Source organism: Clinocottus analis, unplaced genomic scaffold, assembly GCF_023055335.1.
Source record: "Clinocottus analis isolate CAN_PGR_092001 unplaced genomic scaffold, fCliAna1.0.p SCAF_18, whole genome shotgun sequence".
Lineage (NCBI taxonomy): Eukaryota > Metazoa > Chordata > Actinopteri > Perciformes > Cottidae > Clinocottus > Clinocottus analis.
In genome coordinates this window covers 17,125,808-17,139,450 of record NW_027175909.1, presented here as the reverse complement: position 1 = coordinate 17,139,450, position 13,643 = coordinate 17,125,808, and the positions used below count along the sequence as shown (strand labels likewise).

Below are 13,643 nucleotides of genomic sequence, written 5' to 3'. Positions count from 1 at the left end.
AGATTAATGGCTTTTCATGGTTAGTAAAATATACCTAATTAGCATTTTGTTAATTCAAATTGTGGTGTTTTTATTTTGAATTGAGTAAATGCATTTGTCGCGTGTGCATACTTTGCGATACCTTCTGTTTATCTTCAAAGAAGCAGCCGAGAAGTGCACATCTTGCTCGTCTCAGGATAACTTTTCTTTGCAGATGATGCTGTGTTGTGTGTTGCAGTTTGAGAGTCAAGATGTTCGGGTAAATGTCAATATTTTGTAATTGTATGAGTTGTTGTGGAAGAAGTTCATGTTACCTTTGGAGTTAGAGTCTTCTGATTGGTAAAGTCCGCCTGGAGGCACAGATTCCCCTCTCTTGTGGTCGTAGCGTCTTAATAGTGGGAAAGAGTTTACTTCACAGGGTGCAAGTGGTCATCTTCAGGGAAAGGATCAAGGAGTTTAGAGCAGAACCATTTGAGATGTTTGGGAATCTGATCAGGTCGCCTACCGGATGCCCCGAGGCAGGAATTCTGGACACGTCCAGCTGGGAGACTTGCGGGAAAAGGACTCACAGCAGAATGGGATAGCATTTCCAATTTGCCCTGGAATGCCTGAAGACCCTCCAAAAGGAGCCGGATAAGCTCGGGATACCTAATCTATCCTGTCAGCACCCTGAGTTGGACCCCTGTTCAGCATTTAAATATGACTGGATGGAAAATAATGCATGTTTGACAACTCCTGAAACAAACCAATGCTTTTATTGACTATGCAGATTTTTGATGATTTTGGCTAGCAACACATTTGAGCGTTGGAATTGACAATTTTGACACTTTTACAGCCTGATTTGTGGATTTGGTTGAATAATAATACCAGCTTTTGTTTGAACTTGTTGGATATGTGCTCTGATCCAGTCGTACCTTTCTTGACTTCACTACTACTCAGGTCAAGACCATTAATGCACTGGGAAAGTGAGAGAAACCACACCAGTGAGGAGGAGCAGGAGGAGCAAAGAGGGAGGAGGACTTAACTGGAGTGTGTTAATTTGTATTTGGAGAGTTGTGATGTCTGAGGAGGGGCTGGATTAGGAAAGCGGCGGTCCGGAGAAAGACTCGGAGGAGTCGTATTTCAGCTTGGCGAAAGGGCCTCTTTAGTCCGACTCACTGAAGCTGCCTTTGTTTGACCGGGAAGCAGAGAGAGAGAGGAGGAGGAGGAGGAGGAGGAGGAAGAGGAGGAGGAGGCTTTTAGTTTGTGAGTGAGCGAGAGAGAGAGGCAGAGTGAGCTCCATCTCTCTCTCTTACCACACATGAACAGCACAACTTTAGTTGGGATCTCAGCTCACCATCACTGAAGATGACTCCACGGTAAATGAAAGAATCTGTGTTTTAAAAGGAGAAGTGGTTTAAAAACATTTGCACAGTTTTCCCTCAACTCTTTTTTTTGCTTCTGTCTCCACACAGCATTCCCAATCCCCGGTTCTTTGGATTACTTCTCCTCCTCGCGCTCCGGTTCTGGCGCTCCTCCGCTCAGCTGTTGGACGGTATGTGCACTCTGGTTGTCTGTTTTTGTTTTTTTTGCTGGATCATGCGCTTTCTTTTTCTTCTCCTCACGGCTGTTGCTGAACTTTCTGCTGGCTCGTGAGTTTTCATCTGCAGAATATGAATTTGGGAAACTGTTGCACTCTGCTCCTAGAAACAGATGCTTTCATATTTAGTTGCAGGATTGTATTATTTTGAGGGAAGTTGCTCAAAACAGCAAAATTAAACATTGGCATCCTTTATTGGTGGGATATCCCACAGCAGGATTAATTTAATTCATGAATGTCATAATCATAGTGAAATAGTGGTGTTGTGGCTTGAAAAATATTCAGAAAAACCAGCAAAGTTCTCTATTAATTCAATATTTAGACCTGGCACAGACACATTTACCTCCATGTGTTATTAAAGCATAAGCAATTCCACATTTTCTCTTTCACTGCAACTCATTTATGTCTCTTTACGCTCATGTAGATGATGATGATGTATAGCAGAGTCCGTGGGAAAGCCTTTAGGGGGTTTGAGTTTGCATTGTGAAAGGCATATTTGGTTTAAGACCCCTGCATTTGATAAGATCAACGCGCCCCATGGGATGCTTAATGTTGCACTGGACTGGGTCCAAAGTCTCTGCACATTAGTGAAACACGGCGTTCCCCCCAGAACCTTTTGGGAACCACTGTTTTTTTTAGATGAACTCAATGCCATCAGAGAGGAATAGCTACCTGCAGGCTCCTGTGTGCCCTGTGATGGTTTCAATTACATCTTTAATTATATCTTGACTGATGTGCGTCTCAGGGCCTCTGCAGTTCTCTGCTGACTGTTTTCACAGCTTAAATCTAGATTTTTTTCCCACGATGAACGGATCAATCGAGACCCGTCAACGTGTTCCCAATTAGTGCCGAAAGCGGCGCAGAGTTTCTTTTCTTTTCCGTTGCAATTGGAAACAGCCAAAAACCTCCCAACGTGCACGATGACAGACAGGCCCTCCAATCAGTAGCAGTGCACGGCGGCGGCGATGAAGTAATGCCACTGAGGTTTGTGAATATTGGAAAGTGTCCGTCACAGATGAAGGTCACTGTCAGTTACTTATAGAGCTTCATTTTATTACTTTTCCTCCTTGAAACAATGAGACAATTTGCCACGACTGCTGTCGTCAGCGTGCTGGAATCCAGATTGGCATTTGCAGCTATGCGTGTGTGTGTGTGTGTGTGTGTGTGTGTGTGTGTGTGTGTGTGTGGATATCTTTGACCTATTACCACATGGACCTCCGTGTCACAAAAGCAGCATTGTCAAGGCCCAGCCAAATAATTAGGGGGTCTGCTTTAGCTAACGGAGGGCTAAATAATCACGGGGGTCTTTTTTAGCTAACGGAGGTTAGCTAACAGAGGGCCAAATAATTACAGGGTCTATGTTAGCTAACAGAGGGCTAAATAATTACGGGGGTCTTTTTTTAGCTAACGGAGGTTAGCTAACGGAGGGCCAAATAATTACGGGGGTCTCCTTTAGCTAACGGAAGTTTAATTGTCAGAGTCTGACATTCAGTGGTGGTTTAAAAAGTGCAACCGGTTTGCAATAAAAACCATTAATTATGAGACCAGGTGAAACGTGATGTTGAGTTTTGGACTGAAGAAGAAGTTTGGGATGTTTGCAGCACAGCAGAGCTTGACGTTGGATGTGTGTGAGGAGGCGGTTGGAGTTCAGTGGATGACTGAAAAGCTTTTTTAAAGTGTGATTTCATGGTCCACTTTCCTCCACTGTAGATCCTGCAGAGCCAGAGGCTCCGCTTGTCAGGCTGTTTGTGCTTTTGCCATATTCATAATCCACTGCTATGATTCACTTTTTCAAGAGTTGGGGGAGAATAAGAAGTGTGTGTGTGTGTGTGTGTGTGTGTGTGTGTGTGTGTGTGTGTGTGTGCTGACTCACTTGCCAGAAAGAGAGAGCGAGAGAGCACCAGGGACAAATATTTCCAGCTGTAAATATTCTTGAAAACAGAGCTGTCACCGGGGCAACGTTCACATAGCTGTGCTCGATTGTTGAAATATAACAAATATAATCTGTTTACTCGGTGTGAAAACAGTGCTCGCTGCAGCTTTCAGCCGCGTGCCGGTCGCTGGTGTGTTTCTAATGGATTCAGGTTGGATGCAGCTTCCACATATGGCTGAACATATTGCTTCGACACATATCGCCGCGCTCCATCTGTGACTAAGCAACAAGGAAAGTTTTATAATGTAGTACGTGAATGAAGGAGTGCGAGGAAGATAACGCCATGTGCAAACGTGTACGAGTGAATGAATGAACAAATGCGTAGACTAGCGGCGTGCCCCCCCCTCGCTGGTCGGCATCAGATATATTGGTTGATTAAACCCATTATTGTTGACTATGCTGCTCAGCTGCTGCTCTCATTCACTTCCACGGCTCCCCGTCTGCCAGAGGTCAGTCTGGTTGTCTCCCGATCGACTGGAACTAGCTTACTAGCTAGCTGGCTAGCTCGTTAGCTAGCACCGATGCTATGGACTGTAGCTAGGCTACAGACTAGGCCGGCTAACGCCAGCTGGTTTGATGAATCTAAGATTTTAATGGTTTAACTGATGCCAAACTATGACTCTTCTTTGCCCACAGTTCCTGAAGTTATAAACATATTTTGCACCACACACAGAGTTCTGCAGGCCACTTCCTTAGCGGCGCAACCGGTAGCGAACACAGTGACATGTTGACTTTAGCAGCATTTTTTTGGGCAATGTTTTATTAAAATGTGTTGAGTTCAAAGTATTTTCTTACTCTTAAGACTTCACAACTAGTCTTAAGTTCATAATTTGATCTAAACGTCAGATAAATGAGTCGTTAGGAACATGCAGAGCAAAAGAAACACGTCAGCGTTCACAGTGACGTAAAGTAAATGATTAGTTGAATGGATGCAATACAGCAAAATATGTTCTCATTGGAGTAGAATATCTTATCAAGATGTTCAAAAAGACATTGACAAGTAAACAAAAGCCTCAAAGGGTCTTTGTTGTTTTATAGTCATGCTTTTCATTCTGCAGAAGAATCATGAAAGCGTGCTCTTGGCTGCTTTTAATCTTTAAAAACGAGCAACATGTTGACAAACATATAACATGTTTATCCCGGGGCACTGCTATACGTATACATATACGCGCACGTACTCTTGCACACGCCTATTGGCCACGCCCACTGAAAGGCGACGCACACGCACATCTGCTGTACACATGGCCGTCATTCACAAATGATTGTGTTTTTAATGGTGTTTAATGGAACAACGTGAAAGCCCGGCACTCCGTCGGCCATTAAGGGATAATGAACACGATGATGAGATGCGGCTCTCAGAGAATGTGGTTATTATGATCACGTCGAGGCAATTATAATGATGATGATGATGATGATGATGAGGAAGATGATGATGATGAGAGTCCTCAGAGAGCAGTGTTGCTGGATGTTACCAACACAGAATCATTGGCATGGAGGAGGAAACAGATTCCTAATTGGAGCACTTTGACCTACAGATGAAGCTGTTTGGATTAATGTCACTCGTGAGATACGGATTTAAGTTCATTTGAGGAGTTTGCCTTTCAAAATAAAGCAGATACCAGTTTTTGTTGGTGTTATCTGACTTTTAAGTTCAACAAAGTCTGGTCTACCATCAAAGGCGCGGCTATTTTCTTCTTCTTTTATCTGTTGTTTGTTCAGGAAAGGTCAATGAGTGCTCTTTTTTCTTTTTTCCTTTACTCCCCCTCATCCCATCCAGCTCAAGTTTCTCAATTATTCCACCCCACCCACCGATGTATCACCACCACGAGTCCTGAACCAACGTCCTGCATCTTTTTTCATGCGGCCAGTGTATACTGCACATGGCATCTCATCTCATAAAACACCACCTTAAAAGCATTCCTCGAAAACATAGGAGCCTAAACAATAATAAAAAGGGATCTCTGCTTTATTAGCTGGTGGAATTGGACACAAAAACTCAGTGACTCACTTTGTTGAGTTGATGCATGAATGTGTCTGTAAAATGTCGTGTCATTAAACAGTTTACAGCCTCTCCGTGCATTACATTACGTTATATACGTGCAGAGACTTGGCTGCTGCAGTGACTTCTAAACTCTGGAAACTACGAGGAAAGCTGATGTGTAAGCGCTTCCTTTTCACCTGATATATTGTACTTGATAAAATGTACTTCTCATTGAAATATATTAAAATGCAACAATATAAGGCAAATTGAAGTACTTTACCCTGTAGAACTTCTCATAAAAAACTGTTTTTATGGGGGTGACCTTGAAAAAGACTCAATCGGGTAAAAAAAAATAGGGAATCGTCAAAAAAAAATGATTACAAATATAAATAATGAAGCTATGAACTTGTTCTTTGGTCCATGCGTTCTTGGGACATGTGAGGACCCACAACTCAGATAAAAGCAACACAATGAAAATGACGTAACCACAATTGCTGGGTTGAAAATCACCCGGCGGTTGTGTTTCAGGGGTTATTAATCAAGTGATGAGGAACTCCTTCCATTTGGTCTCGATTCTGATCGAAGGAGACCTCGGTTTGGCTTCGGCTGGACGAAGCTCATCAAACATGTGAAGTTATGACTCGACGTGCAACTCGAGAACAGTGAAGAGTCTCGGCGGCGTCCAACAGTGATGTCACGAACGAGCGAGAGAAACAGCCGCTGGTATTTTCCTCTAATTGGTCGTCCAGTTTGTTTCCATCCACCACATAATACGCAACATCCACGAAACATTCCTGGCTTTGCAGCTCGTGAGGCCGGTTGTGAATCCCCAATCGACGGCCACTGAGCGCCGAAGCCGTCGCCAATTAAAGGCAACGCACAAAGGGCGACTCACCAAATGTGAGACGAGCTCAAAGCGGCCAGATGTTCTCTGGTGTGCTGAGAGTGTTTTGAGGTCATGATATAAGTAACGTTTACGTGTTAGGTATTTGGCAGAAGTAAATCACTGCTGGATGGAAAACCGTAACACTAAATCTGTGTACAGTGAGGGAGCTTTCTCACTGTTTGGCTCAAGAACACTTCAATAAATCACGCGTGATCAGGATTTTCTGGGGGGATTCGGCCGTTGTCGAGTCACACCTTTCCTTTTTACAGATTCACCAGCGGCCTTCCAAACCAACACGCCAACTATTTGTCCATTTTTATGCCCCATAACTAAACTGTGTCCATCAAACAGTAAAAAACAACAAGTTAAACCAAAGCTTTCCCAGGATTTCGTCTCCTTTTAACTGGAAACAACCAAACCGACAAGTCTCTGAGATGTCAACAGATCCATAATTTAATCCTCGAGAGAGAGAGAGTTCACGCTTCTGTGTGTCGGCACGCTCGAAGTGATGCGAGATGTTCTGCAGGTTGTGTGCGTTGCACTTGTATCTGCGTCCAAGATCAGCTGTTTGCTCTCACCGACTTTAATCCAAATATGTCAGCTGCTTTCATCCTAATCTGGCTCCTGATTCGGTTCTTTCACTCATCATTGATGCAGCTCGTTGTCTTCGTGACCTCCACATGTACCGTAAAAGTCGGGGTATTAGCTGCTACTGTCTTCGGTGCTAGTCCCCGTTAGCTCCCCACTGTAGCCAGAAAGCGCGTCCGCTAGTTCGCCACTAGCGCCCCGCTAGCTGGCAGTAGTAGCAGCAGCAGCGGGTAGCTAACGGGGACGACCACCGAAGCTAGTAGCGGCTAATAACCCGACTTTTACGGTAATTTAGTGAGTTTCACGGCGTATAGCACTTAATCTGGGATTATAGTGATAACAGATTACTCATTGAAATCAAAGCTTTTACACTAAACGTCCGGGACGCTGCTTGATGCGTCCGCTGTTTTCTCTGTTCCTGCCGTCTTTACATGTGAAGTTTTTCATCTTTAACTCAACATCGGACTTTGTTGTTTCATATCCATCCTTTTTTGTTTTGTTGTTGCTTTGATTGCACATTTCATACATATGAGAAAGATTAGGAGCTAATGAGCCCCTGCTCATCCAGCTTAAGGGGTCACATGACCGTACAGTTTCTGTCAGCGGACGCTCCGGGGCTGAAATTGAAACCAGAAACTGAGCATATTTAAAGCCTTTCGGGATCAACGCTCACTTTGAAGGAGTCATGCCGGCTTCCTTCTGGTGAATTAATGTTATGATTTCCTTTTTTTTATTCTCGGGGATTTAACCATGTTGAGCATGCACACATATGTCACACAGGTCACGTGATTGGGTGCTTTTACACGGCTTTACAGCTTAGAGGAGCCGGCCCGTGACAATACACGATAAGCCCCAAAAGAGAAGCCGCTCTCCATCCCCACAACACGCACTGAGGGAGTGCCCTTGAGCAAAGGCTCCTACACCTCGCCGGGACAATGACAGACTGCCTCTGCAAGTGTGACGCAGGATGAAACAGATATTCCTGCTCCGAGGCCGAGTGTTTGGAAGATGTCGGCACATAAACGGTAAAAGAGACGCTTGTGACTGAGCCACAGGGCGTCTTGTGTCCCACCAGGAAGCGAAAGCGACGCATGAGTCTTCCTGCATGTTTGTAGGAAACAGCGCGCTCATTGCTCGCCGACTGTCGGGATTAGAAGGTGCATCAAAAACTGCAATTTACGATCATGTAAAGTGGGTCTGAGCGAGCGCGTTTATTTTTCCGGGAGAGGCCCGGCGGCTCGCTGGCTTTTTCAATCGCGCCGCAGAAACATGGAATTTTTCTGACGGTCTGTAAAGAGTCCGTCAGCGCCGGAGAGACAGTTGAAACAAGCAGGTGTCTGTGCAGAGAGACTAAAACATGTCAGCGACCAGAATCTCAGTCTCCTTTCTTTACTTTAACCCTCGCAATGCAAAATAAAGTTTTCTAAATATTCTGCTTGTACAGAGTTGTGCGCGGCCGTGTGTGTAGATGTGTGTAGATGTGTTGTTGCGTCCCAACCAGGACGTTGGCGTTGCAGAAGAGGATGTTTCTCTGCTTGTGGAGTCTTGCGAGCCACTTGACTGAAAGGTCAAAAGGTCACGCCTCATTTGAACTCGGGTCTTGTTTCTTTTCAGCTAACCGTCCGTAAGAAGCAGTTCAAATTCTGTAGTTTGTCCGCGTTTATTGCCCCGGAAGAAAATAAATTGGCTCAAGGTCGCCCCAAGGTCGCGGCCCGGCGGCGTTACTGGTTTTGTTGATCCAACCTTGGACCTTAAATCTGTGTTTGTCTCCTTGTCGAGCTGATGGATGACTTCTGTGGTCATCGGCAAACAAACCTCCCCGAAAAGAAAATAAGACTTCAAAGACCGAGTCCTGAGTTTAAAACTGGTCGGGCCGGTCTGAAGACCACCGGACGTCCGACTCACTCGGCGTCTTTCTTCGGCAGCCTGAAGCGCCGTGAAGGAAGAGGTTGTTGTTGTTTGTTTGTTTGTTTGTTTGTTTGCTTTTTGCAGAAGAGTGAGAAACATTCCCAGAGAAGCATCTGTAGGGAGGATCCTGATTGTTTCCCAGTTGGAGGTTGGTGGGAGTAGTGGTGGTGTCGCTGTGTGTGTGTGTGTGTGTGTGTGTGTGTGTGTGTGTGTGTGTGTGTGTGTGTGTGTGTGTGTGCTCAGCTGGTCCGCAGCTGCGTTGTTTTCGAGCACACACTCGACCCATGAAAAACTCCCACTGCAGAACTAATTAATGCCCTCAGTTGACCTTGTTGTGTCACCAAACATCAGCAAACATCTGTCTCTTCTCTCTTTCTTTAATTAGTCTCACTTTGCACACCTTCTATCCTACGTTCTCTCTTTCTGTTTGTTTTTTCTCATTTTCTGAACCTCTCTCTCTACATCTTATCTTTCTTTCGTCCTCATTAATTTAACTTCCTCTATCTCTTCTGGAAACCCTCCAGAATGATGTTTATTCCACTGCGTGTTGTGTTTATCCTGCAAAAGTTATGGAGGAAATGACTTTAAGTGCGTGAAAACTTGTCATTTTCTCAACTCGCTCCTTGTTTCTGCTGCCGGCTTCTCATTAGCACCGACAGCTCTTATGTTGGGCGGTGGGCATGTGGTCGCCTCCCTCATTCACACCACCGCCAGACTGTAAATGTGTGGCACGTTGCCATCAAAGAAAAGAAAGAGGAAAAGCCCTCCGTGGTGGTAAATGTGCCTTTTTTATTAGATCAGACTCGCCGTTACTGTAGAGTTGCCCTTCTGTGATTGTTTGGAGCTAGCAGAGACAGAGATGATGAGATAGACGACACTACGCCTTCCTCATTGACTCTGGCTTCAAATCACTTGAGATTCACAGCATCCAAACTCAGATACAGACTTTTTTTTTGGCGAGCTGGATTCAAGAAAGCTCCAGTTTGTGGGCGTCCAACGTCTAGTGGCACGCATGACCTCACGGCGTGTCCCACGGCGTGTCCCACGGCGTGTCCCACGGCGTGAGGTCTCTGTAGTGACGCTCGTCGATGAGAGAGAGTTCCCCTGAACAATCGGCTTCGACGTCGATGTTTTTCATTTCTCGGCCCTCTTTCGTCACTGTCGCTCCGGCCGGTGTTACAGTCCTGCTTTCAATGGATCTCAAACACTCCTAATGAGCAAAGAGCGGCCAGAAATATGATTTTGATTATGTCCCTCCTTTTTTATGAAAAAAAGAAAAAGCTTACAGATGTATGAAAGTGTCTTCTCTCTGGTTTAGCTTCACGTTGGAGATACAACATGTTGTCCTTTACGTTGAGAAAGAGAAAGCGAGTTTCACATCCGCCCCGTTGGAAATGAAGAGCAGGTTTCTGCACTGAAGTTGACAAGCAGAACCCCGACGCCGTAATCTGACATGTCAGGCAATAAAAACGGAAGAATTATCATCAGGACGACGTTGTTTTCTCCAACACTTGCTGGTGTAAGCGTCTGAGGAAATTGATTGAATGTAGAGCAGAACACATTGAAACTTCTTCTTCTTCTTCTTCTTCTTCTTCTTCTTCTTCTTCTTCTTCTTCTTCTTCTTCTTCTTCTTCTTCTTCTACAATCTTCCTGCTTTCCTCTTCTTCTTCTTCTCCTCCTCTTCATTCTTCTGCTTCTTCTTCTTCTTCTTCTTCTTCTTCTTCTTCTTCTTCTTCTTCTTCTTCTTCTACAATCTTCCTGCTTTCCTCTTCTTCTTCTTCTCCTCCTCCTCCTTCTTCTTCTTCTTCTTCTTCTTCTTCTTCTTCTTCTTCTTCTTCTTCTTCTTCTTCTTCTTCTTCTTCTTCAACAATCTCCCTGCTAGCTTCTTTGAGTAACTAAAACTGATCCTTGTGTGTATATTTTGTTCTTTGGGATTAACAAGGAAAACTAAACAAAGATTTATTGTTATCGAGAGATTTCTTTTCATCCAAATGTTTGTAACCCTTTTTAAAAACGGCCTCCTCGACCAAATGGTGCAGACAAACTAATCTGTCCTCCAGTCTCCCACAGACATTGGATCAAAACCAGTCCTTATTTAGTGTCTGCCCTTCCAGTTCAGTTAGCGAGCCCTGAGTCGTGGCGACTACCACACAATGGGATTCAGAGCAACCAGAAAGGAATTAAATGATCAGCTGGATTTTTTTCTGTTTATTTACCGTAAGTGGTCTTGGTATGAAGCAATTTGCTTTTTACCCAAAACTGCTTTCCCCCCTGTGGTTCAGTGACAAAGTACGCCATAAAACACGAGTGAATATGGGCGTTGTGGGAGCGCTGCAGTGGCAGTAGCTTTAATGGAAAATCACAGTGGTTAGAAACATGTATCTGGCAAGCAGGACCTGAGATTAACTGCAGTGAAACGCTGGTAAATGATGTTAGCGGTTAGCCCGCCGAACATCGAGGTTCCTCTGGACGTTTGAAACTAGTGATTCCTACGACTAGTCACAGCTGTACGGTTTCCTTTTTGGCGTCCTTGATTGTTCGGATTTCTATAAAAATGCCTCTTTTCATTGGTAGCACTTTGAACATATCGCAATACAATACAGCGCCTCTTCTAAAAACACAAAGTCCCTGCTCACAAATCAGCTCTCTGCAAGTCTCGTCTCCTTTTCATTTGAACAATGCCCTGAATATCCCCTTATCAGCAAAAAACCCTCCAACAGCTCAGACAAACCTGGCAACGTGGCCAAAGGGAACCAATTTAATGTGATGTTGCGGTCTGAGGAGACTTCTGCCTTGTGCAGGAAACCCTGGATCGGATATCTCTCCCACTGGCAGTCGATACGAAACACAAACTGTGGCCCAATTTCCTCTCAGCGAATAACACCAACTGGAGAATGGCGTTGCTTTTGATTCGTTATTGAACATAAGCTGACGCTGCGCACCAAGAAACTCCAATCCCGACGGCAGGTTTTAATCTTTTGTTTCCATTTGCTCTCCTTTTGTCGTCTGGTGGGTTCGCCGAACGCAACAGAGGGACGTCGAAGTCGAAAAAACAGGAAACCATTGACAGAGTTCGTAGCAATTAAAGTCACCTTTTGTCAGTTAGAACCACCGAGAGGAAGCAGTTTCCTCCAGTTGGGTGTTGGGAGCCGGAAAGTCACTTTTAAAACTGGATTTTTATGGCCGAGCGAGATAAACACGGGATATGTGGTTTAAAAAGACAGGATACTTAAGTAAAAGTGAACATGTAGAGAGGTAATGGTGTCAAAACCCTGCAGGGTGTTTCGTTAATTCGGCGAGACTAAACCGCTGCATCGGCCAGACGGGAATGTCACTTGTATTTTTAGCGCTTGACTCTGTAACAGTTTCCCTTCGTCCTTCTTTTTCCTCACCTCGTCCCCAAAGACATGTTTTTGATGGCAAGATTGCAAACCTGACAGCTCACCCCTGGCCCGCTGTGAAAGTCTGCTGAGGGGCTTCCCGCCTTCTGCCGATGATGCAACGTCCCTGCAACGGTCTGGCACACGTGCAGGATCCTGGTTGTTACTGTTGGAGCCTCCGGGTTGTCTTGTAACCCTGCAGCTCCAAAGTGGAAGGAACACGGTGGTCTCTGGGGTTAGACCGAGGTCCTCCATAGTTTATGATGGGAACGCTCTGTGGTTTCAGAAACATGCTTCTTTCATGTTCGTTGAGCAGCAGCCGTCGACTGTAACTCAAAAACAAAAGGATTGCATGTATTATGCACCCAAGAAAATGTTGTCCTGCAGACGAGGAGCACATTGCATGAGGGGAAGTCTGTTTGGTTTGTTTGAGGTTTTCCTGACATCAAAGGATTAATAACTGATGGTTGTAAGATGTCACCATCTCTGTCGGTTTATCATAAACAGGCGACACCCTCCGGCGCTGCCGACTCAAAGCCAATGCAAAGTGTCTTAAAACGTCTTTCTAATGCCCAACAGAGGGAGACTCTTTATATAGATTGTATAGAAGTCAACGAGAAAACGACTCAATCTCTAGTTTCAAGTATTTATTATGGTCATTTAGAGTCAAACAGACCATGAAGTGGGCTGTGCTTTAGGGCGGGGCTACTGTGATTGACAGGTTGCTGCCGGTACCAGATCCGCATACGGCGTCTTTACGTTACTTCTTTGCCATCAAACTACGGGAACTTGTGTTCCCCGCTTGCAGAAAGTCAAGATGGCGACGGCAAAATTAATTTCAGACACAAGTTTCTGTCACTTCCGCCGTCTCACCAGGACTCTGATGAACACATGTTCGTATGTTCGCATGTCCGTCTGTTTCTTTGCCAAAGCATCCCAGAATCTTGGCGTCTTGATTATGTCTTTGGGCCCGGGGGCCCAGGCCGCTCATCCCAAACTATCCCAACAGGTGTTTTCCTTTTTCAGCATTTGGCAGCAATTTGTGTGCGTTGCCAGCACAAGGCCGAGGGGATGGAACCAATTTAGTTGGAGAAGTCGTATTTATGCAAAGCGCATCCAGTAAACTGCTTTAAGGAGTTTCAAAACAGACATCGGGCCATGAATGCATCAGAAATGCAGCTAAAGCACCGGCTGATACTGTGATAAATCATATGGCGCAGCTTGAGACTCCGTAAGCGGATCCTGATTCCCCCGTTTCCTTGAGATCGCGGTCATGCTGTCGGTTCACCTCCCGGAGGAGGAAGCGAGCTGCAGGTCAGATGTTCAGGATCAAACATCCTGTCACGGGGCCGGCAGGTACTTGGTGAGGATTTTTATGGCCGCTAACAGCTACGTGCAACCTCCACTGT

General features: G+C 45.1%; 1 protein-coding gene across 2 annotated transcripts in view; it reads left to right on the top strand.

Annotated features, from left to right (window-relative positions):
- The first annotated feature begins 1,248 nt into the window (after positions 1–1,248).
- The window catches only part of LOC137788774 (collagen alpha-1(XV) chain-like), a 47,582-nt gene continuing 35,187 nt past the window's right edge, over positions 1,249–13,643 (top strand). For both annotated transcript variants that reach the window (XM_068581850.1, XM_068581849.1), the window contains exons 1-2: positions 1,249–1,337; positions 1,434–1,513. In XM_068581850.1, the coding sequence (XP_068437951.1) occupies positions 1,327–1,337; positions 1,434–1,513 (91 nt within the window). In that variant the 5' untranslated portion in view covers positions 1,249–1,326. The remainder of the gene's footprint in view (positions 1,338–1,433; positions 1,514–13,643) is intronic.